The sequence below is a fragment of the Oxyura jamaicensis genome, chromosome 6, assembly GCF_011077185.1.
Source record: "Oxyura jamaicensis isolate SHBP4307 breed ruddy duck chromosome 6, BPBGC_Ojam_1.0, whole genome shotgun sequence".
In the NCBI taxonomy this organism is placed as follows: Eukaryota; Metazoa; Chordata; class Aves; order Anseriformes; family Anatidae; genus Oxyura; species Oxyura jamaicensis.
The window spans coordinates 22,549,324-22,572,317 of record NC_048898.1 but is presented as its reverse complement, the minus strand read 5'-3'; the positions used below and the strand labels follow the sequence as shown (position 1 = coordinate 22,572,317).

Sequence of the window (22,994 nt, the reverse complement as noted above, 5' to 3'; positions counted from 1 at the left end):
TCAGCTGCACAGAGCAGGCGCACTGAGAACAGAGTCAAAACAAGTTTGCAGCAAACTCCCAGCAGCAGCTTTCACTTTTTAATTATTATCTTTTTCTTAAACAAAAATATTCATCTTCCCATGAGCGGGCCACAGCAGGGAGCAGTGGGGCCAGCCTGCACCTGGGGTGATGAGCCCCCATGGCAGTTCTCCATGTGGGATCTATGCCCGTGTCCCCCTCCATGGAGCAACGCCCTCCAGGCCTGGGCACCCGTGGGTGCCCTCCAGCCCGGCCCCATGCCTCCCCTAGAGCTGGGGGCACCCCCCCCTCCTCCTCAGCCTTTTGAGAGGCGCAGCCTGTTGAACTTGACAAAACCCATCTGGGGAACCGGGACACAGCGGGGGCGAGCCAGGGCCCTGCGCTGAAGCTGCCGCTTGCTTCCCCTTGGCTGGGCCCATCCACTGCCAACTCAGGGACCAAATGCCCCCCTCCTGCCCTCGGAGCAGGTTCCACCGGTGCCAACAGCTTGGGGACAGCGGGGACACGGGCTGCCCGCCTCTCCCTTGCCCACCCCAAAATCCCGGCCCTGCCCTGCATGCACCCGGCGCAGTCGCTCTGCCTTCCTAAAGCCGAGCCGGGCGGTGGACTTTTTTAAATTATTTATTTATTTACTTTGTTTTTTTTTTTTTTTTTTTTTTTTCCCGAGGCGGGGGGGGCCGGGGAAGAAGCAACTCCTTTTCTCGTGTGCTCCTCTCCGCTGTCATTCACTCGGCTCCTTTCAGCATCCAGCCAATGGAGAGTGAGGGCCTGGGAGCAGCAGGCCTGGGGTAGCGTGATTGATGGGCAAACAGGACGGCGGGGCGCTCGCACTCGCACTCCGCAGCGCTCCGCTCCGCACCGCGGGGCTCCGGCTCAGCACCGCCTCCGAGGGCCGAAGGGACCCGGGCCGGCCGGGCGCGCCGTCGGGTGGCCGCGTCCCGACGGGTGCCCGGGGTGGCCCCGGCTCGGGGTGGTGGCGGTGGTCTTGGGGTGACGCGCTGTGGCCGGGGGGAGCTTGTGGGGCCGGGGGGATTTGGGGGTTGGGGTCGTTGTGGGGCTGGGGACCCCGCTGAGCACGCCGCGATCGTGGCTCGGGGCTGAGCGAGCCGGCCGGGAGCGGCGTGGGGGTGCGCAGCACGCGTCTCCCGACCTCGCATGGCTCTGTCGTGCGTGGTTCTGTCGCGCGTGGTGGCTCTGTCGCGGTGTTCCGGGGCGCGCGGCTGCGGCGCGATGGGCTTGAGAGCATAAGGCGTGAGCGCGCCTCGGTCACGCGTGGCTCCGCCGCGTGTCGGTGCCGTGGGTGCGGAGCCGAGCTCTGTGCTGAGCCCACGGCGGCCGTGCCCGGGCGGTGCGGGGCCGGGCTGCCGTGGGGGGGGCTGTGCGCGGCCCCGCAAGCGGGACGGGAGCGCGGCCGGGCTGCGGGGGCCGGCATGGAGCATTTAGGTGCTCACCACCTGCACCAAGGGCAAGCCGAACCCATCAGCTTCGGCATCGACCAGATCCTCAACACGTCGGAGCCGGGCAGCTGCATGGTTTCGCACCCTCGGTTGCAGGACTCGGCGGATTACGGCCTGGGCTGCATCGTGGGCAGCGCCTACAACACGGTCACCGGCGGCTACGGGACCGGCGGCGGCTCGGCCGGCGCTTACACCGGCACCTCGTGCAGCATGGGGGCCCTGCCCGGCTCCTATAACGTGAACATGGCGGTGAGCATGAACGGCAACACCTTGAGCTCGCCCGGGGGGGGTGATCCGCGTCCCGGCCCACCGGCCCGTTACCGGCGGCGTGCACCAGCCCCTCTCCGCCGCCGTGCCGCCGGTGAACGGCGTCAACAGCCTCACCGGGCTCACCTTCCCCTGGATGGAGAGCAACAGGCGGTACACAAAAGACAGGTTCACAGGTGAGTCGGGACACCGGGACCCCCATCTCCCCACTGCTCCCGTTCCCCAAATCTCCGGTACCCGCCGGGTAAAACCGGAGCCGTTCCCGGGCGGGGAGCGCGCCCCGCGCCGCCATGGGACGGCGGGTCCCGGAGCAGGCCAGGAACAAGAAAGGGTGGAAAATCGGGCGCATTCAGGCACCCCTAAATACCTTGTTATTATTATAATTATCATTATATATATATATATTTTAATTTCCCGGGAAAGGCGGAAAAACTCCGCAAATCCCGGGTACGGCCACCCGCTCCCCGCGTCCCCGCCACCCGGGCGTAGCAAGTTTCCCCTAAAAAAACACTGGGGCTGCGGAGGAGGCACGGCACGGCCCGGCCCGGCCCGGCACAGCACGGCACAGGAGGAGCCCGGCGGCCCCGGCCTTGGCCCTCCCGGGCAGGCCGCCCCGTGTCGGTGTGTCCCGTGTGTCCCCTTGTCCCGCTGCGGCTCTGCCTTGTCCCCAACCACAGCGGGTTTTTGGTAACCCCAAATCGAGCCGGGCTCGGCTCGGAGCCGCTTTCCGAAGCCGCCGCCGCGTTTTCCAGGTGGACCCGAGCTCGGCTTTCGGTGCTAACAAAGCCAAAGCTCTCATAACGAAAATGGAGAGAAAATAAAAAGCAAAGCAACGAAATCGTAACGGGGAGCGTGCCTTCCCCGCTCTCGCCGCGCTCCTTTATCTCGGGACCGACCCGGGCCGCGTTTTTGCAAGTTCCCGTTTCATTTCGATCCGTTCCTACTTGGCTCCGCCGGGGCCGGACAGACGGACATTGTCCCCGGGAGCCACCGGGTTTATTTTCCTACAGCCCTCCCCGGCCCGGCAGCGCTCGCAACCACCGCGGGTTTTACCGAATTATTATAATAATTATTATTATCATTATTATTATTTTTTCGTGTGATAAAAAGAAAAGCAAACCAAAACGGAACGCAAGTCCCGGTTCCAGCCCGGGAAGTTATTTCCCGGCTACGAAACGATCGGGCCGAGGGCGGCGGCGGTGACCGCCGCTCCAAAACGAATTTCCCCCAGTTCCCGTTCACACGGGGCGCGGAACCAGGGGGCCGGGAGGCACCGGGCCGGACCCCGCTGCTCCGTGCCCCCCTCCCCCCCGCGCCCCCCCCGGCGGGCGGGCCTGGGGCCCCCCTTTTTGTTTTTTTTCCCAATTGCCCCCCCCCCCCCCCCCCCCCCCCCCTTCCTTTTCGCTTGGGGTTTTTCGGATTTCTCCACGCTTTAGGGCTGCGGGTTTGTCCCGTCCCCCCCTACTCAAGCCCCGACCCTTTTTCCCGGGACAAAGCCGAGCAAGGAGCCGCCCCCCCCCCACCGTGCCCGGTGGGTGCCCGCAGCCCAGCTCCGGGCTCTCCGATCCCGGGGAAGTCCCGGGATGGCGGCACAGGCGGCGCTCGGTATCGGGACCGCGGCCCGTGCAGCGGGGGGAGGTCCCCAACCCCCCCAGCCCAGCGCCCGGGAGCCGGATCCCCTCTGCTGATGTGTCGCTGCTTGCTTCTTTGCCTCTCATCCCCCCCTCCCGTGTCCCCCCCAGTGGCCCTCTCACCCTTCACTGTAACACGCCGTATAGGTCACCCCTACCAGAACCGCACGCCCCCCAAGAAGAAGAAGCCGCGCACGTCCTTCACCCGCCTGCAGATCTGCGAGCTGGAGAAGCGCTTCCACCGCCAGAAGTACCTGGCCTCGGCCGAGCGCGCTGCCCTGGCCAAGGCCCTCAAGATGACGGACGCGCAGGTGAAGACCTGGTTCCAGAACCGGCGCACCAAGTGGAGGTGAGGGGCCGGGGGCCTGGACGTGCCCTGCGGGGTCCATGTGCGCGTACGGGTGTGGGAATCCCCGTGTGCCTGCACGGCCCTGTGTGTGCAAGCAGCGCCCGTGGCTACGGATGTGTGCTTGGTGTGTGCAACGTGTGCATTCAAGCAGGGCACATGCGGGTGGCTGCAGGTTTTGTGTGTTTTTGTGTAGGTCATGTGTACGGGGGTGCGCACACGTGCAGGGTGTGCGTGTGCCTCTGTGTGACCGTGCATGTGGGTGCGTGTGCGAGCCGGGTGTGTGCACGCTGAAGGCGGTATGCAATCGGCGTGTGTGCGCACAGGGTGTGCGTGCAAGGGGGTGTGCGTGTATGGAAGTGTGTGCAGGCACATGGGAGCTTGTGTGGGTGGCAGGCACACCGTGAGTGTGCACTGGGTGTGTGCACTGCGGGCGGGTGCTGGGTTTGGGAACCCCAGCCTTGGGAGTCCTTGGGGGGCTGTCGGGGAGCGGTGGCTGCAGCTGCACGGCGGGTATGCGGTCGCACTGGGATCCTTTGGGACCCCCCTGTGCTGGATGGGACCGGGGCAGAGCTGGCCTGGGATCCTGCACCTCAGGTTCTCAGGATATTGTAAAAAAGCTGTGTAAAGCTCAAATTTTGACCCCTGTGGGGCTTTCTGCATCTCTCTGCTTTTTTTCCTCCTGGACGTGGCAGTAAACATGGGTAGGAGAGGAGGGGGAGGCTGGGCTCTGACAGAGGCTCACAGCCCCTGCCCCATGTTGCAGCTCCCCTGGGGTGTCCCCGGAGAGGCACCCAGCACTGGGAGCATCCCTTGTCCTGCCCCAGGCTGGGGACAGGCAGGCTGCAAGGCTGGGCAGGGGCAGCAGCTCCCCGGCAGGCTGCAGGGTGCTGTTGTGCTGGGGCACAGGCAGGCAGTGGTTTTGCTTTTCCTCTGTGTGAGCTGCTGGGATGGGGTGCACACAGCCAAAGCAGGGGGGTCCAGGTGGGGAAAGGGGGCCCAACAGTGTGGCCATGCCCCCCATTTCTCAGCCCGATGCTCTATGCACAAAGAGTTGAATCCTACAGTAGGAAATCCAAGCCGAGCCTGGGTATTTTACAAGTTCAGGCTTCAGTCCTGGCTGTCCCTACATTTTCTCCAAGGTGGGGGGGAAGCGGGCTTCCCCAGGGGCTGCGTGGGGCAGCGATAGCCCAGGGGTGGATGAGGAACGGAGGCTGAGGAAACTGAAACCAAGGGTGTGGGTGAGCCCCCCCGCAGTGGGTCCTTCCCTAAAGAGCCCACGGAGCCGTGGAGCTCCCTGAGAGCCAGGAAGTCTCGGGCTGGAGGGATTTCTGTTAGCCAGGAGCAAAGTCCTGGAGGAGGAGAAACAATCCTGCCGCGGCCTGCACAACAGGGTCAGCCGTGTCTTCTAACCTGGTTTCCTAAGGAAGTGAGGCAAATGCGGCTTGGCTGCCTCTCCTTCTGTCTGTCAATGCTCCTTGCGTCTGTTGGCTAAGTTCAGCCCCCTTTGGCAGAGGAGCAGAGGATACAAACCTATTCATGCGCTTGACACACACAGAAAAATAATAGCTGGGTGAAGAGAAATAAATGACTGGTTCTGTCTAAGGGAAAGTCTGCAGCCTGACCTCAGCCGTAGAAGTAGACATGCGAGAATCCCCACCATCCCAGAGGGACAGAGGTCTGTAAGCTCTGCTCGTTTGTCTGTGGACATCGGGTGTTGCAGCAGGGGACATGGGTGCCTCGGCCAGCACTGTGCCCCACGCAGCCCCCTGGGGCTGGGTGAGCTCTGGGTGCTGGCAGGAGCGAGCAGGGGGCGCGGGCAGCCAGGAATATTTAAGAAAAGAGAGTTACTTTAAGCTTTTTAAAGGATGTAAGTGCTTCAACAAATGCGGGCTGGGGGGAGAGCTGTGCCTCTGCATGGAGCCCCTTCACCAGGTGCATCCATGGCAGCGAGGTGGCTGCGTGATCCCCTCCCTGTGTCTGGGGGCTCACTAGAGAGGCATCGAGGTTTAGTTCCTCCCTCTGACCAAGCAGATTCGAACTGCAAACCCCAGCCTGAGGCAAAAAGCAGGAGCACCACCCCAGCCAGGTGCTGGCAGCCCCCTGGACATGGGGCTCTCCCCCTCGCTCCTCCCGGGAGCATCTCTTCATTGTGCGGGGAGCCATTAAATATTCATGGCGGCAGGGACCGAGCTGCTGCTGCGAGCCCCCTCTCCCCGGGATGTGTGACACGGTGAGATGCTGACACCGTGATGAGAGCAGGGACCGAGCCCCGAGCTGCCTGCTCCCAGCGCATGCCTGGCGTCTGCAGCCCCAGCCCCACGCAGCCCTCGCCGGGACCCCAGCCCTGCTCCCGCGTGTCGCACGGAGCTGCCGCTAAAAATCCCTGTGGAGAAACAAGATGAGATGTCTCACGTCCCCCATGAGCTACTAAATTAAAAAGCTGCTGGTTCCCTCATCACTGATCCACTGAAACTGCCAGGGGAGCGTGGGCTGGGGGTGAGGGGGGGGTGCTCATGGTGCCAGGGATGCTCCGGGTAAGAGACGAGGTGACCGCGGGCTGCAGCCTCCGGGCCGACCCTCCGTCAAGGAGAGGGGAGGTGGGATTTTCATTGTGGATTTAAGCACATTCAGGCCATTCCTCTCCCATCCCCTCCTCCCAGGCAATCCGGGGCTTGGACCCTGGCTGGGACCTCCGCCGGCCCCTAATCCCCCCCCCGGCGGGTTGGGCTCTGCCTCTGTCATTCCAGACAGACGCATGTCCAACCTGTTCTTAAAAATTTCCTCCTCCACCCTGCCCAGACGGCGTATTCTGGCCCTTCGATTGTTCTCGTGGCTGAAAACGTGTTTTCTAAGCGTTTAGCCTGCATTTTACCGCACGCACCGTGTGTGAGTTTTGCCCTGCCCGCCACGGGTGTCTCGTTGCCTTCATCTGCCGCCAGCTGGCCGGGGTCCAGCAGAGGAGAGCGCTGCTTGGGGCATGGTGAAGGGGCTGGCACAGCCCTGGGGCAATGCTACTTGCCTCCGGCCACCTGGCACTGCCACTTGGCCACGTCTTTCCTGACCCCATCCTGGTGGCCCTGCTCCCTGCCCTGTGGTTCTCTCTGGGGCATCCTGCTCAGCTGCGGCGTTGCAGGGAATTGCAACCTTTGCAGCCCCATCTCAAACCTTTTGGGTGTTTTGGCACAGAAAAAGGAGGGGAGCAGGGGCTGTGACCCTGGGCTTTGCGCCTTTGCCTGCTGAGATGGGAGCAATTTTCCTTGGGGCCACCAAGGCGGCCTCAACCCCCAGTGCGTGGGGGACACCAGCGGTATGTGCAGGGGCCATGGGGCCGGCTTGTGGCCGTGTCCCTGGCCCTGCCCCCCCCCTTTTCCCTCCCCCCGGCCCCCCTGATGGCTGCCTCTCTCCTAGGAGGCAGACGGCGGAGGAGCGGGAGGCCGAGCGGCAGCAAGCGAACCGCATCCTCATGCAGCTGCAGCAGGAGGCCTTCCAAAAAACCATCAACCAGCCCATCCAAGCCGACCCCATCTGCGTCCACAACTCCTCTCTCTTCGCCCTGCAGAACCTCCAGCCCTGGTCCGACGACTCCACCAAGATCACCAGCGTCACCACCGTCGCCTCCGCCTGCGAGTAAGGCTCGGCACCTTCGGCGTCCCCCTTTTGTCACCGGCCACACGTGCGTCCCACGGAGCAAACAGCGAGGACCAACGGGAAGGGAAAACCACCCCAAAAACTCTCCCCGCCCGTGGGGCTGACGGAGCAGCGGTGTCGTCTCGCCTCCCCCCAACCCTTTTGTTCTTCCCAAAGTCTCCGGTGCCGACCACGAACTTCCTGACGCGCCGCCAGACAAAAGCTGAGCCCTGACAGACGCGGCCGCGGGCGAGCGCCCAGCTGGGGGAAACTTCCTCTGGGTTCTGCAGGGCTTGGGGCACCCCTGCAGGTCCCTATGTATATATATAAAGCCCGTATATATATACACACAGACACACTTCGGACTGATTGAAACAAAAGGATGAGGCTCCCTGGGAAGCGTGTTCCTGCAGCCAGGCGTTGTGCCGGGCCGTTCGCGCTGGAGACGTTTGGGGATGCAAGAAATGGAGGAAACAACCCAGCTTTTTTATTTTATTTTATTTTTATTTTTTTTTCTCCTCCCAGCAGCAATTTCTGCTGGCGACAGATGCGAACCCTTCGGATCTCACCTAGCCGTGTCTCCTCCCCTTTTTCATTAATTTTTTCGTGCGAGGGGGGAATAAGCCAAGGAACTGACAGACTCCTGAGGACGGTAAATGTGATAGCTCAATCGCAGGAAGAGCCCAAACTGTCCCCGGCTGCCACGGGCTCGGCGCCGATCAGCCTGCGTTTTAATAACGAGAAGACCTCGGTGGCAGTTGGCAGGGGTAACGCGGTTTCTTTCGATGGGTTTATTTCCATATCATTTGCAAAAGGCTGTCCGGTGTTTCGTTTTCCCTGTTTTCCTTGATGAGGCAGTTCGCGAGGGCAAAAATCGACTCGATTTCACTCCCAACTTCGTTGTTTCTTTAATTGAGGGAATGAGACACAATTAAACAAAGCACTTCCTATAGCAAAGGCCAGGAATATATAGATATATATATATACAGTATATATTTTTTGGTTACTTATAATCTAAAACAGCACTGCCAATTTAAACAGCTAGCACAAACAAGCAATCAGAAAACCTATTTTCAGCGAGATTTTAAAAGGCATTCGTTTGTTTGTTTTTAAGTTATGCACTTCTACGGTGTTTTACGTGTATTCATTTTATAAAGTGCTTGTGTAATTTATGTGGAAACGAAAAGGAAAATAAAAAAAAATAAATCTCCAGGGTACTGAATAAATCATTGCATGCCTTGCTCTTCCCTGCCTATTAGCTCCCTGAGAGGAGACAGCAGATCGGAGCGAGCGCTGGAGCCTCCTCTATTTGTTTAAGATGAAAATAGCATTAGCATTTCCTTCTGACTTTGCTCAAGTCCCCTCGGCTCGGGAAGCTCTGGCGATAACCGGGTGTATTTTAATCCCTCGTCCTGTAGCTGTTTTCGGGCTCCAAGCAGCACCTGCTTTGATCGCAGCCCTGGGTGCACCTCCTGCACGCGTGGGGATATTCCCAGAGCGGGACCCGCGGCGCTTGCCTCGGTGTTGGTGTCCGGGATTTTGTGCAGAAATGGGGCTGAGGGTAAAGGAATCTCCAACGTTTTAGACACAGCCTGGCAGGGGATTATTTTGGGGATTATTTTATGTCTGTGCTCAGCTTTATTCTGGGGCACCGTCCCTGGCCCGGCAGACGAAAATCCCAATGGGGGGAAAATTCTCCCTGGTTTCCTCCGGGGATGCTCCCAGACTCACAGCCGGGGATGCTCCCAGGCTCACAGCCAGGGACGTGGCCTTGCCTTCAGCCTGGCATTTCCTTCAGCGCTGGGAACTGCCGGGCAGAGGATGTGCGAGGAGGGGGCTGCAAACCCCCGGCTCTCGGTCTTGGTCTTGTAGGGTGCACAATAAAACATCCCCAGGCACTGCTGTTGGTCCCAAACTCAGTCCTCGGGGTGGGCTCCTCTGGAGCTTGTTAGGTGAGTGTAGGTATAAGCTATTTATTATATTATTATTATTTTTTTTTTCAAAATCATTTATAGCGGAGTTGGGTTCCAAATTTATGGTGTTTCAGGATTTTCCTTCCCATCTTCCAGTCCAACATGCAGGTGAATGCAGAGAAACATCTGCAGAGGTGGAGACAAGAAGCCAAAAAATGGGAAAACAAACAAACAAAAAAAGAGAAAACACAGGAAACTAAGTAAATACACAGAGCACAGTTTTCTGGGGATATCTTTAAAAAAGATACCTGCTTACAAAAAACAAAACAAAACAAAAAAAGATAAATAACATAGCTTGATTTTTTTTTCCCAAGATAAATTTGACAGAAGTCTTTTGTTTGAATCCTGTTCCATACCACAGACAGATTTTTAAGAGACGATTAAGCTATTTATTTAATATGTGCCCAACTTTGGCTGCAAAGAGAATGCTGTGCTTAGCGCTTAATCCTTCAGGAGGCATCGCTGTGTGCAGGTCTGGGATGGCTCACAGCGAGTGGCTCCGCTCGTTTTCCTTTCCAAGGTTTCTGTGCAGGAAAAAAAAACGCCAACCACAAAATAAATAAAGAAGGGATCACGGTGCTCACCGTTGATATTAAAAGTGTTTTCTGTTTTATTATTATGACACATCAATATCTTAAAATTTAATTCCGAGACAACCATTTTATAATATCCACGTTATTCATTTCATATTCCAAAATGCTTCCCAGCGAAGTATGATAATGCACACTCGAGGGCATGCGTTTAAATACAATCTTTAGCTACACCTTGTTCTAAAAACTGTTGACTTCCTCCTTTTCTTATCAATCTTTCCTGTTTTTAAAAAAAAAAAAAAAAAAAAAAAAGACCAAAAAAGAATAAAAGAAATCTTGATATGAAACGACAATATATGTAATGTTGGAACCAGAAAAATTCTCGTCCGGTCTTTCTTGTTCTTGGAACAATTGCTGCTGGAAGGGGTTTCTGTTCAAATATTTCTCCTGGATTCGTTTTTAGAATTGGTTTAGTCGCAGGAGGGTTTTTGCTATCTGCATACATGCTTCCAGTTATTAACATGATGAACTGTACCCAGACAATAAAGTTGCCTGAAATATGATGGAATTAAATCAATAAGCAATGACACGAAACGGTGACATATAATTATGCGTTTTGTAGACTGACATCACCTCAGACATATCCTGGGGCCATCCATACCACACTGAAGGCTGATTTCACTTCTCGCATTGTGCCTGGTTGGGAACAGGACCACAACTGCACTGAGAAGCATTGAAAGGCATTTCCCACTTCCGCGTATCTCAAAACGTAGCAAAGCCCAGACGTGAAACCAGAGGTGGTGCAAGATGTTTTTCCAGCGTTCGCCTGCCTGTCTCGAGGAGGTGCAAAGCCAGGTAGGGACTACTTTGGCCGGAGGGGAAAGCTGGGGTGCAACATGCAGGCGAGCACCCAGAGGCATCGCTGGGTGGCCGCGGGCGACCAAGAGCAATGGGTTGTGTTGGTTCAGCTGTGGAGGTGCTGAGCTTCCAAGGGCAAAATTTGGGGATGGGGGGGACGCTAGCCGTGCAGGAACAAGAGGAATACCAAACATCTGTGCGGAGCTGGAGGAGACGAAGCCCAGCTGGACGTGCTGCTGTTGTCTGGGCTTGGTCCCAGCTCCGAGGGCATGAGGGAGGAGAGGTCTGGCCCCCATCAAGCCAATTAGCTAAGCAGGCGAGTCAGCCAAACGAGGATTGGCTGTCTCATATCTGCCAGGAATGGGCCCTGGGCAGGACCAGAGGGGGCTTTGTCCGGGGCTGTGCCCCAAGGCACGCGGCGGTGAGCGTGCCCCTGTACCAGCACCTCCATGGGCACTCAGCGAGGGGGTGTGCAGCCTCTCTTGGGCTTCTGTGCCCTGTCTGAGGGGTGTTTCTTGTCGGCCTAATGCTGTCTGGTAACATCTATGAGGGTCACCTGTGCCTGGCAGCTGTGGCAGGAAGAGCAGGCGAGTGTGCGTGATCTGTGATACAATTTGCCGTGATTAATAGTAAAGAGAAGCTCTGCTCCCATCGGCAGCTAGATGTAAGACCGTTTTCCTGACCTCGCTGCGACTGTCGATAGGTATTTTTGTAACACCCCTCGTCAGCAACCAGATCTGGCTGCCTCTTCTGCTATCGTTCGGATGTGCTCGTAATTAACCTGCGCCCCGTGGGGCTTAAAATCAGCGCTCAGGGCTCAGCGGGATGGCCGCGGGAGCTCACGGCTTGGGTCCCTGGTCCTGCAGGGAAATCAAGTTCACTGGCAAAACCCTGAACCATGTTGTGGAATGCTGTTGGGGTTACATGAAAAAGCCAACCCCGTCTGGTGCGCTGGGACAGCTGGAACTCCTTAAATTAATCTTTTTTGCTTTCTGCCAGAAAAATACCGGTGGAGTGACGCCGATTTCTTTGTGCGACGACGAGCTCCCACCGGCACCCGTTTGAAAAACCTCTTGTGAAGTAAGGTTTGAAACGATTGGAACATCCCAGCTTGAAATTTTAGAAATGAAAGGGTCTTAATTTATGGATGAAAACTAGACTTTTTGAAAATGGTTTTTAGTGGGTAGTGAGCAAAGAAAAAAGTACGTAAAGCAACAGATTACCACAGCAAGCTTCTGCTGGAGTCGTATCTTCCAGACTGTCTCCATTTCTGCAGACCTTTTGTTCGTGAAACTAGCCGGGATTTTGATTTTAATATTATTATTACTACTGTTATTTTTGGCCTTAGTTATGTTAGGAAATTTTCAGTTTGATATATCAGTGCTCACCCAAGATTAGGACATAGTTTCTTTGCCCCTGCTCACGTCCATTGCTCAGAAATATTTTCTTACGTTGGTAGTTTTAAAAACAGCCTATAGATTTGAGTCCAACTAAAAACAGTATTCAGAGAGGTGGGTTTTTTCTTTTTTTTTCTTTTTTTTTCCTTTTTTTTTTTTTTTTTTTTTTTTTTTTTTTTTTTTGAGAGGCACAAAAAGCCTAGATTTTCCGAGTCTGAAAACTGATTTCTAGCTGTGGTAAGCGGGGGCAGGCGGGTGGCACCAGCTGAATTTCTAGCCGAACCCGCGGGCCCTGGGCTTGGTGGGGGCTTCGTGCTGAGAGGAAGTGATCTGTCTGTTGGGGCTGGGAGTTTGTGCTTTTGGAGCAAAAATAAACTGCTGAGAGCGAGATGGGGTGTCCCCGAGCTAGATTTTTGAGCAGGAACAAGAGAGGCTTGAGAAAACTGATTTTCTCCTTTTCTCCAAAGAATGCGAACGCGCTCGTCACGGGGAAGCTGCGGTTAGCTGTCTGTCTCTTAGACAGCAGTAGCCTAAAAATAACAAACCAGTGATTACAAAAAATCAATCAATATCTACTTTTTTTAAAACTTCAGTTGGAAAGCAGCGCGAGGAGCGGGATAGAGGAAAACACGGAGAGCAGCTCCATTTCCCGGGGACTTTCACTGCCAGCAAGAGGCAGTTCTCAGGCAGCAGCATTGCTGGGTGTTCCGTACCTGCTGACCACAGCCCGCAGACCATGTGCGGCCCTAAGGCTGCCTCAACTCTTCCTCTTCAGGATTTCAGGTATAGGACACTTGGTTTGTGATGCCAATGGTCAGCGGGTGCAAGGCCAGGGCTGGGCGCTCTGGTTTGCTGGATGTGAATGGTGCGCAGGGTCGCCGTGAATAAGTGACTTTCTGTGCTCCGAGCTGTGGCCAGGCCTCTGCACAGCATCCCCGGCCCAGGGATGTGAGCCCACCCAGGTGAGGGGGCTCCCCACTGCCTCCCATCCTCGTGGAGATGCCTGCAGAGCCCCAGCTTGCGTTTCAGGATGAAGCGAAAGCAAATGTCGGAACCTTATCGGTTGTCATGGTGGGTCTGAACCCGGCTGTGGCAGGAGGTGACGTGCAGGGCATGATGTGCTCCCTGGGACGTGGCTGTGGACCCATGGCTGTTCCCACCCAACTCAAGCCCCTGGGGACCACAGGACACACGTCCCCTGGAGCAGGGTTGTGCAGTGCTCTGTGTCAAGCTCCGGTATGCACACCTTGAGCACTGCAGGGGCAAGCCAGAGAGGCAGAGCCACACCTGCAACCTTACCCACAGGAAAGTGAATCCTGAGAGCTCGCATGGCTACAAACACTGCCAAAAACAAGGGTGCCGTGTTGCTGACCCTCTCCTGCCCCAGGCAGCTGGCTCCTCTCCCCTCGCCAGCAGTTCCACAGGAGGTAAGTCCTGGTTCCAGCTCCCCTTCTCAGAAAAATCCCTAAAAGCACCCAAATGGGCCCTGGTGGGATGGGGGGAGCAGAGCAACCCCCCTACAAGTGGTGGGGTGGCAGGGATGGGTGTATCACCTGGCAGTGCTGCAGGTACTGCCTTGCACGGCTCTGAGCCCAGCATCCTTCCTCCCCCCCCCCCCCGTTTATTCCCAGTGAGCCCCCCGACCATTCCCCTTTATTTTAAGGACCTGTGGGTGGCTCCTGAACGGCAGCCAGGGGACCTCACGCCCCTTTGTGGCGGGTGGAGAGAGCTCCCATGATTTCCCCCAGCTGGCTGTGAGCACCCACGCGTGGGTCGGCCACGCAGGACGCGGTCCCCGGCAGCCCCCCCCCCCAAAAAAAAAGCCTCCCGCAGCCAAACGCGGGGGCCGGGCTCCCCCTAGGGGCTGCAGGGAGCTCGGTCGCTGCTGCCGGGGGGGGCACTGCACCCAGCAGCTCCTTCCTTCCAGCAGGAAAATATATAAACCCGAGAAATAAGGAAGAGACAACCTTCTTTTTTATTTTTTTTTATTATTGCTTTTATTTTAAAAATAGTTTTATTTGTGGCGCAGGAAGTCAATAAGGCTGGAGGAAATCACCTGTGTTTTATCATCACCTATTTGCACTTCCAGGGCTATTAAAATAGGAGCCTGGGCTTGAGCTGCAGGGAATCGAAGCATTTAATGGTGCAGACGCGAACCCTCTCTCCTCCCTCCCCAAAGGTGATTCGGACCGGTTTAAACAAATGTGCCTTCGTCTCTTAAAATAATTATGTGATTTAGAGGTGGTTTTCCCTGGCTTGTATCAAATGACTTTAATGGGGTCTGCTTGTGTGCGAGTATCTGTTTAACCAGTTATTGCTTTTTAAAGCCGTGTTTATTCCCCAGAATTCGCCAGGAAAGTAATTCTCTCTGAGAAGGGATTATTTGTGCTCCGCCATCGCTTGGTATTTATTCCACGGTGCATTTAGTAGTGAAATGGTGCCCAGAGGGCAGAGGCCAAAATGTGATCTAAAATGATGTGCTGAAATTTGGGAACAACATCCTCTGGATGCTCTACCAGCTGTGAAGTTTCTCTTCTTTGTTTCCTCTTTTCAGCCTGGTTTCCAGAAAAACAAGGCTTTTGAGGTGAGTCTGCGTGTCTGTCATCCTCACCTAATATTTTTTGTCTCCTCTGGCCCAATTTTGGCCAAATTCAGCCATCTTGGAGACACCAGGTTGCTGTGATTGTACGTGAGTAGCTGGGGCTTGCAGGACCTAGGATTCATGCCTTCCACTGCATCCCCCATAGGTAGCCCTGCTAGCATTGCCCCACAAAGCCCCTTCCTCAATTTTGGGGTGAAAGGGGCCATTTTAGAGGCCAGGTGAGCATGCAAGGGCAGCGGGAGCCAGGTTGGGCGGGCTGAGGGGTGGCTTCTACAGATGCTCAGGGTAATATCAGCAGCGCAGGCATGGGGAACGTGTTGCTCCATCCCAGCCCTACAAGGCTTCTCCCATGTTAAATATTGCAACTTTAGCCCCAGATTGTTTTGTCTCACTGAGCCTTTTGTGTCTTTTCAAGGTTAAAGCAGCAGTTTCCACTGGAAATATTTTTTCCTATGTAGCTTAAATCTTTTCTGGAGGAAGGAATCGGGTCAATTCGTACATCCTTTGTGCCTGCAATAGCTGCCATCGCAAACAGCCCTGACACAGTGCTGCAGAGCAGTGCTCTTACTCTCCGTTGACCTTCCGTCTCTTTGCAGAACCAGAGCAAACCACCGCGGATCCTTTTAAATGCTCCCTCCTGCTGCCTGCACCACTGGGTGCTCCAGTCAGACCCTGTCCTTGTGTGGTGCTGGGTGGGTGCTTGTGTGGGTCCTGTGAATGAGGCACCAGGAAACACACCGGTACAGACTGGTGGTTGCAGCAGAGCGTGCTGGCCTCGGTCCGTCACATCCTTTTCCTTCTCCTCCTTGTAATCACATTCTTTGGGAGCTTGTTCACTCGCCTATTTCACAATTAATGATTAATTACAGGCTCTGCCTTGGACTTCTCTCTAAGGGACAGCGATGATTCACCTGGCCATGCCCTCAGCACCCACAGACGTAAATGCCCTTTCTGTTGAAGCGCTGGGCTCTGACGCCAGGATGGAAATGATTCACTTGCATGGTCTGAGCTGGGCTGGGTGAGCCTGGGCCAGCCCTGCATGAACACCAGCACCTGCGTGCCTTGAAGCATCACAGAGAGCTGGGCACAGCACGAAACCTGCCCTCCACTTTCCCGGAGATGAGCATTTGGCCATTCCAGCATCCAGCTCGCAGGTTGGCCCTGGGAACCCTCCAAAATCTCTGCTGCTGGGATGTCAGCCCCCTTTGCTCTTCTCCTGGCAGTGGGGAGGGAACACGGTGGGGCTGGTGGGGGGAGGAGCAGCACCTGGGCTGCAGCAATGCAGGGTGGGTTAGGCAGTACCCAGGAGCATGCCCTTGTCCCCAAACCTACATGGTGGCCTGCGAACTTCTTGCCAGGAGGGGTTGCCAAAGTGATGCTGCTGCATCTTCCCGTGGGATCGGGTGGCAAGAAGCTGCTGGTAACAGCCCAGTTCAACCCATGTCCCCTGCCCCTGTCCCCTGCCAGCCCCATCCTCTGCTCTTCCACTGCCCTCGCACTGAGCCTCCCCTCTTCTGCCTCAAAAGCTCGGGCAGGGGGCCTCAGTGCCATCCCTTTGTTTTGCAGACAGCATCACACAGCGATAAGGTAACTAATTTGGGAAATGACTCTGACCATCAATTTCCTCAATGATTTGGTGGCAAAGGCTTGGCTTTGAATGATAAGCTGAATCTCACGCACGCTCCCTGCTGTCCGCTTGGTCTTGAATTACCCTTTTATTTTACTTCCTCCTTGTTCTCATTGCCACACCACTCAAACTAAAATTATTCGCCTACAACCGCAAACGCGGGGATATATCACCCGGAGTGCTGTAGGGCTGTCGCCATATATAATGCTCTGAGCTCAATATTTATAGAGCTACATACAGCACAAATCATATCCAGAGAGCCCGTCGAGCTGGAGAGCTAGGTATAAACTCCAGAAATATCGCAAGCCATCGCTCACAAGAGACTGCCCGGCAGAGCCGCTGGCCGTACATCACGCTGTAATGCCATCCGAGTCCACGCTCAGAGCTGGAGCGGAGCAGAGGTCACTGCCAAGCTTTCCTTCCATAAATCCTAGGCGCTGGCTCTGAGCAAGGTTAGGGGCTGAGAGAGCCCTGCTCCCGGTGCTGCTTCCTCCTGGCCCCAAACTGTCCCAGCACCGAGGGTGGGCATTTGTCTTTGGGGTCTTCTCCTCACTTCTCCCTCTGCCGTAGGAATGGGCTGGGGAGTACCGGAGGGACATGATGGCTCTCGTGGCTCAAATCTGCAAGCTATGGGGAGCCAATGGCTCATCTGAAATGGGCTTTTGATGGGTTTGGGGGGGGGAGGAGGGGATGTGAGCCCCTCTTCTCACCATGCTGAGTCACTTTCTCCATTATCTCCCTGCCCTGTGCAGCAATGTGATTTTTTTCTGAATGCCCTAGCCAAGGCTGTAGGGGTAAGGGCCAGTAGCCTGCAAAGGCATGGACGTGTGTCCCAAGGAAGTCTGTGTCCCTCTGCCACTGCTTTCTCTCCTCCTTCCCGCCTCTCAATTTTTCTCCTTGGCCTGGTAGAACTAATACAACCCCAGCATTGGGCACAGCTCTTGACGAGGGCAGACCCTGGTGCTCCCTGGGGGCTTTGTTGGCATTTCTGCTGCTGCCAGCCATCACCGAACATCCCAGCTTGCACCCCCAGGGGGAACTCCCCAACTCTCCCCAGGAGAAATTTCCCCCCAGCAGCTCTCTCCCCAAGGCCGTGCTGCTGCAGAGGGGGAAGATCCAGGCCCAGCTGGCGATGAGACCTGATGCAGGAGGTGGTAAAGCCTCCCCAGAGCAGGGGGGCAGTGACGTGGTGGAAACAAGTGCTCAGATTTTGCCTAAGCCATGGCCAGCCTGACAGCCACTTGCATTTCTAAGCCGAGCGTGATGGACTCGAGCTAACCGGTCTGTGGCTCCCTCCTCTCCCCCAGCAGTGTGGCAGGCAGACTCTGACATTAAGCAAAATAAAATCCAACCCTTAGCATTAAGTAAAACTCCCAGCGTGATGGGTTTGTGGCTTGCAGCAACAACTCAGCAGGGGCGTGTTAAAGCCGGTCTCCAGCGAGTGGAAGAATGAAGCTCTGCAAAACCCTGACGAGGCAAAGCTCCTAAAATAACAATTGAATTAAACTTAATTCATTTTCACTTAATACCCTAATAGTGCCTTTAGCAAATGAGGCTATTATTATTTTGAGGAGGAAAATGGGGAGGTGCAGTCTGGATGCAGCTCACATCTCCTTAGTGAAAGAAAGAAAACTTTGGTGGAAATAGAAAAAAAAAGGGGGGGGGGAAGAAATGCAGACAATTCAGAGTTGCCCTTTGGGATGAAACACCCCCAAGCCCAGCCTAACTCATGTTCAAGATGTGCCCTAGACCCCAGAGTGTGCAAAACTGGCTCATTTTTGCCAGACCCTGGGGAATTTGCTGAGTTTGGGTCACATCCAGCACCCATGGCTGGCTGGGAGGTTCTTGCTTTCCTCGTCACGAAGCTTTTTGTGCATCTCCGAGCCGTGTGAGCCCCAAACCTCTCTCTCCCTCATGGAGGCTGGCCTGCAGGCCTTGCAGAGCTGCGCTCACCTCTGTTTCTGCACGTGAGGTGCTGGTGCGAGACCTTCCCTGGGGAAAACCGAGCGAGCCCCATGCCACCGGGCCCTGACTCAGCAGGCAGGCGAGCACAGGCTCGTGTCCCGTGGGATGGGGATGGCCCCGGGCCGGGTCCCTGTTTCCAGCCATGCCCCCACCCTCGTTTTGCTGGGGGTCATGAAGCCGATCTGTTTAAACAATGCACGCAGCAAATGGCCTTGAGGAACCGTCCCAGTTTTGTCCCCCAAACTTCCCAGCGAAGCAGAGGCCTCCCTGAAATGGCCTTGCAGGCGCTGAACTACACTTCCCAGTAGGCTGCAGAGCAGGGGCCGCGCTCCCACCATGAGCAGGAGGAGAAGGAGCCCCCTGGATCTCTTCAGCTCGGGGGGGAAGCTGGGGGGAACTTGGGGGGGGGGGGATCCCTGGGCCGCTGGGGGGGCTCAGAGCCTGAGGTGGTGGCTGGGGGGAGCAGCATCGCTGTGTGAGCAGCAGCAGGCGTCAGAGCAAAATGAATTTCCTCTCCTAATGCAGCTCTGCAATCTTCCTCTAGAAAATAGCCCAGACAGGCTTTGCAAGGTCGGCCTCGCCCGCTGTCTTGCTCGGAGGCAGGCTCTGCTCCAGCTAATCCTCTCCTGACAGACTTTTTTTGTCTCTTGTTCTTAGAAACCTTTCTCCACCTGCCCCGGTTAGGGCAGGCAGCTTCTTAGCTTTAAGGAAAAGGAGAAAGGAGATTTGCGTTAAGACAGTTTTTCAAAACTTTCTGCTCTTCCTCTCAACTGGAACCGGCTGATTTTAGGGTTAATCCACCAAAACCAAACAGGAAGGTCCCTGGGGCAGCAAGCATCCATCCTTCCCCATCGCAGCCCCTCTGCTGCTTCTCTCTTGCTGCCAAACAGGCAGAAGTGATGTTCAGAGCCTGTACCTGCAGCAGCAGTGAGAGACAGCCGAGAAGCAGCTCCTGCCTTTCCTAATAACTTCCCTGGGAAGCAGTAACTTCCCCGGGACATCTTCCTGCAGCCCGAGGAGCCAGCACCTGCCCGCCCAGCACCGCCCTGCTGCCACCACCCCACCCCTCTTCTCCCTGGCTGAATTCATGGCTGTTCCAACTAAAATCCAGCTCTGCTCTTGAAAGCGAGGACTAATGGGAAAACAGTTAGCAGACCTGTGGAGTACTCCATCTAAATCAGACCACAAGATATATATATATATATATATTTAATTCATTGCAGATGGGGAAGGATGGCAGGTGTAGGGGGTGAGCTCCACCACCTCTGGGGCTGCTGTCTGCTACTTGCTTTTTGGGTCTCTAAGAAATGGACATTTTGAGCATTGTGCCTCGGAAGGGAGACTCCTGCCTTGGGTGCCAGCCAAGGCTTGAGAAAACAAGGACCTGGGTATCCCTTAGCGCTGGCTAACCTTGACATGAAATGGATCATTGAAATGAAATGTTTGTGGATCAAACGGGGTGAATTCCCTCCCCCCTTGGCCATGGTTTCTGCACACTGGGATGGGCAGGGCATGAGGAATGAAAGCAGAAGCTGTTTTGTAATCTTGCTCATGGGTGTTGCAGCTGATTTCTCCTGCAGGGCAAAGAAAAAGAGAAGGAAGTGAGAGAAATAAAAGCTATTAGTATCAAACAATTAAGGGCTACGGTTGAATTAGGTGAAGAACAAATGGGATTATTTGGGGAAAGCATTAGTGGATCATAAAATAATATGTTTTTAAGAAATGAGAAATAGAAACTGATTACAGGGTGTGTGACACTGGCTTTATACTGCTGCTTGTGCTGGTGGGCTTGGAAGTAGCTTGGTGCTTTATTTAGGTTTATTGTGCTGGATGGGGGGGGGTAGGGGAGCAGCCAGAGGTTTGATTATACCACCAAGTCATAGCATAATTCAGGTCGGAGTGACTTCAGGATGCCTCTGATCAGCCCTCCCTCCAAGCAGGGATCAAGGGTGCTGGGCCAGGTTGCCCAGTTCAGTCAACCTTTGAGCATCCCCAGGGATGGAGACCTTGAAGTCTGATCCCTGCTCCAGTGTTTGACCATCCTCCACATGGAAAGGTATTTTCCCAGGTCACAGGGCTTCTTCCAGGTGTGATGTGCTGTCAGATCTGTCAGATGACATGGTGACCCTGCCACTGTCCTGTCTTTGGGAGCACAGAGAGAGGCAGAAAAGCCTCTGCCAGAGGTGACCCTGCTGTGAAAAGAGCTGTGCACACACCAGGGAGCGCTTGGAAGCTCTGCTTCACAGTGCAGTGGGATTTTAAATATCTTGGGGGTGAATTTCCTGCACTTGTCACCTCTCTAGTCACATTTTGGGTGAAATCCAACAAAACATATAACTCTGGGAGAGGGAGGCATGCACGGTGTGCACACAGGACCACCTCAGAGGAGCTGTCTGTCAGTTCCCTGCTGCCCTCTGTTTCTCAGTGTGTTCATGTCCTGCGTATCCCTGTGCCTGGCTTTGAACTCCTCTCCCACCCCTGAGGTCTGTGGCACTGGGGTCATTTGGATTTTAGCAGAAATCCACTTGGAAAGCACATGGACCAGGGGATGGGGCTCACCCTCCAGGCTGCATTACTGGGGGAGCATCCTGCTTCCTCATGTCCTGGTACAGGGATGCGGGGTGGCATATCCTTGGAGCTGCGACAGGAGAGGATCAGGCTGGGAGTTAGGAAAATATTTGTCACCAAGAGAGTGGTTGGGCACTGGGACAGGCTCCCCGGGGCAGTGGTAATGGCACTGAACCTGCTGGAGTTCAAGGAGCATTTGGACAATGCTCTCAGACACAAGGTCTGATTTTTGGGAGGTCTTGTGTGGAGCCAGGAGTTTTACTGGATGATCCTTGTGGGTCATTTCCACCTCAGGATATTCTGTGATGCTTCTTTCAGCCGGTCTGTCTGCCGTTAGCAGTATACAAACCCTGGAAAACACGACTTCATTCCACCGGTGGACCCCCAGCTCACCCAGAAAGGATGCGAACCCCCTTCCTTTTTTTAACCTTTCGAAAAAACCTTCCCCTAACAAACCCCTGCCAGGGGGAGGCCTGCCCTGCTCCACAGCCTGCTGTAGGACGATGAGCTGCGGGGGCCGCTGCCTGCAGAGGTCCCCCTCGCCTAAGCTTTGCGAGCCGGGCAGGGCGGCAGCGCCGAGCCGGCCCCGGGCTGCTCCGTGCCCGGTAGGGGAAGAGGCTGAGCTCCCCCGAACCACCCCCGGACCTCCCCTCGGTCCTTCCCCCTGAGCTCGCTGCCGGGGTTGGGTGTCCGGGGGCTGGCGCTGGGACCCCCAGGGCCCGTTTCTGCTGGGAGCCGGGACAGGAGGTGGCCTTGAAGCTGGGGAGGCAGGGAAATTAGTGGGGTAATTAGAAGCGTGGGGACACGCTGGGACAGGGGTGACTTGATTTTGGGGCGGTGCCATGGGGCCTCCTCTCTCCCCAAGAGCCTGGGAGCCCTGCAGGGAGCTGCTGCCTGAGCTGGGGCTGGGGGCTCTGCATTCACCCAATTTCTTTTTATTTTATTTTTTTAATAAAAAAGCACCTGGTGCTGCGCCTGGGCCGACAGAGTTGCAAGTCGTGTATCCTGGGGACAAGCGGCCTCCCTGCCACCAGGTAGCCACATTCACCCAGCCACAGCATTTTCCAGCACATGTTGTGTTCCTGCTCCCAGGGAATGGAAAACACACGGGAAAGGAGAGCAGTGGCCTGCTGCTCGGGAAAGAGAGGAAAAGCCCCGTTTTTGCAGTGACTTGCCCTGTCCTCTGAGCACAGAGCGAGCCCCTTCCAAGGGGGAGGTTATTGATGGATGAAGGAGGGGAGCTGGGAAGAATATTGGCTTTGGCAGGAAAGGACAGATCAGAAGTGATTTATTCGGATGAAACTGACACCTTGCAAAACTCCAGTCTGGTGGTCATAATTTTGTTTTTATTTTAAGGCAAGGAGCAGCTGTGCAACAAGCAGGACCTTGTCCGGCTCGGCCTCAGCGCTGCTTTGCGCTGGGAGCTCAGCCTCCTCTGCCTCTGCCCAAATGCCTCTAGCATGTCCCCAGCAGCAGGCCTGTGGCTCCAGGAGCAGAAAGGAGCTCCTGGTGGGCAGGTGGGCTTGCTGGGGGCTGGGGGGGGACAGTCACAAAACCCCCAGATCCCCTGCTACTCCAGGACTACCCCTGCTTTGGAGATGCCCCCCAGGATGGGACCAGTGCAGGGGTTGGGGGACACCCCCAGCTCCCCCCCCACTCGAGAACCGTGGGCTCAGAGGGGAATTTCAGCCGTCCCTGAGCTCTGCATCCCCCCTGGGGGGCATGGGGGGGGCAGCACTACTTTGTTCGGGAAATGGAAGACAGGGGTTTGGAAGGAGGGAGAAAGGCTTTTGCCAGAGGAAATCGATACCCCGTGAAAAGTAATTATTGAAGCATAAATTTATCATAAGGGTGATCACCAATAAAACATCTCTTGGCGACATTTTAATTTAAAATCAAATTCGAGAAGGCCCCCTCCCCCTTCCAAAAAAAAATCCTTAACAAGCAGAAAAATAACTGCAGCCCTTGGAACACTTCATTATACGTTCAAAGAGAGCTCCATCATCTTCGCACCGACGCCGGGCTCTGCTCTTCTGATGGATCCAATGCAGCTGATTTATGGAAATGACTTGCAAATCCATAAATGTAGTTTGCAGTGACAGCCGTGCATATCACTAGTAATTC

At 55.5% G+C, this 22,994-nt stretch overlaps 1 protein-coding gene and 2 long non-coding RNA genes across 3 annotated transcripts; 2 read left to right on the top strand and 1 right to left on the bottom strand.

Annotated features, from left to right (window-relative positions):
• The first annotated feature begins 1,437 nt into the window (after window positions 1-1,437).
• TLX1 (T cell leukemia homeobox 1) lies at window positions 1,438-8,535 on the top strand. Its single transcript, XM_035330770.1, is given in 4 exon segments — window positions 1,438-1,760; window positions 1,762-1,919; window positions 3,522-3,723; window positions 7,132-8,535. Coding segments are annotated over 4 exon segments (894 nt in total). The 5' UTR covers window positions 1,438-1,449; the 3' UTR covers window positions 7,355-8,535.
• Window positions 8,536-10,338: 1,803 nt separating this feature from the next.
• On the bottom strand, window positions 10,339-10,963 carry LOC118169455. The gene is made up of 2 exons (XR_004752114.1): window positions 10,487-10,963; window positions 10,339-10,405 (listed from the first exon to the last, which is right to left on the bottom strand). It is a non-coding gene; the product is annotated as an uncharacterized LOC118169455 (long non-coding RNA).
• Window positions 10,964-11,567: 604 nt separating this feature from the next.
• LOC118169454 lies at window positions 11,568-15,888 on the top strand. Its single transcript, XR_004752113.1, has 3 exons — window positions 11,568-11,791; window positions 14,663-14,692; window positions 15,580-15,888. It is a non-coding gene; the product is annotated as an uncharacterized LOC118169454 (long non-coding RNA).
• The last annotated feature ends 7,106 nt before the right edge of the window (window positions 15,889-22,994 follow it).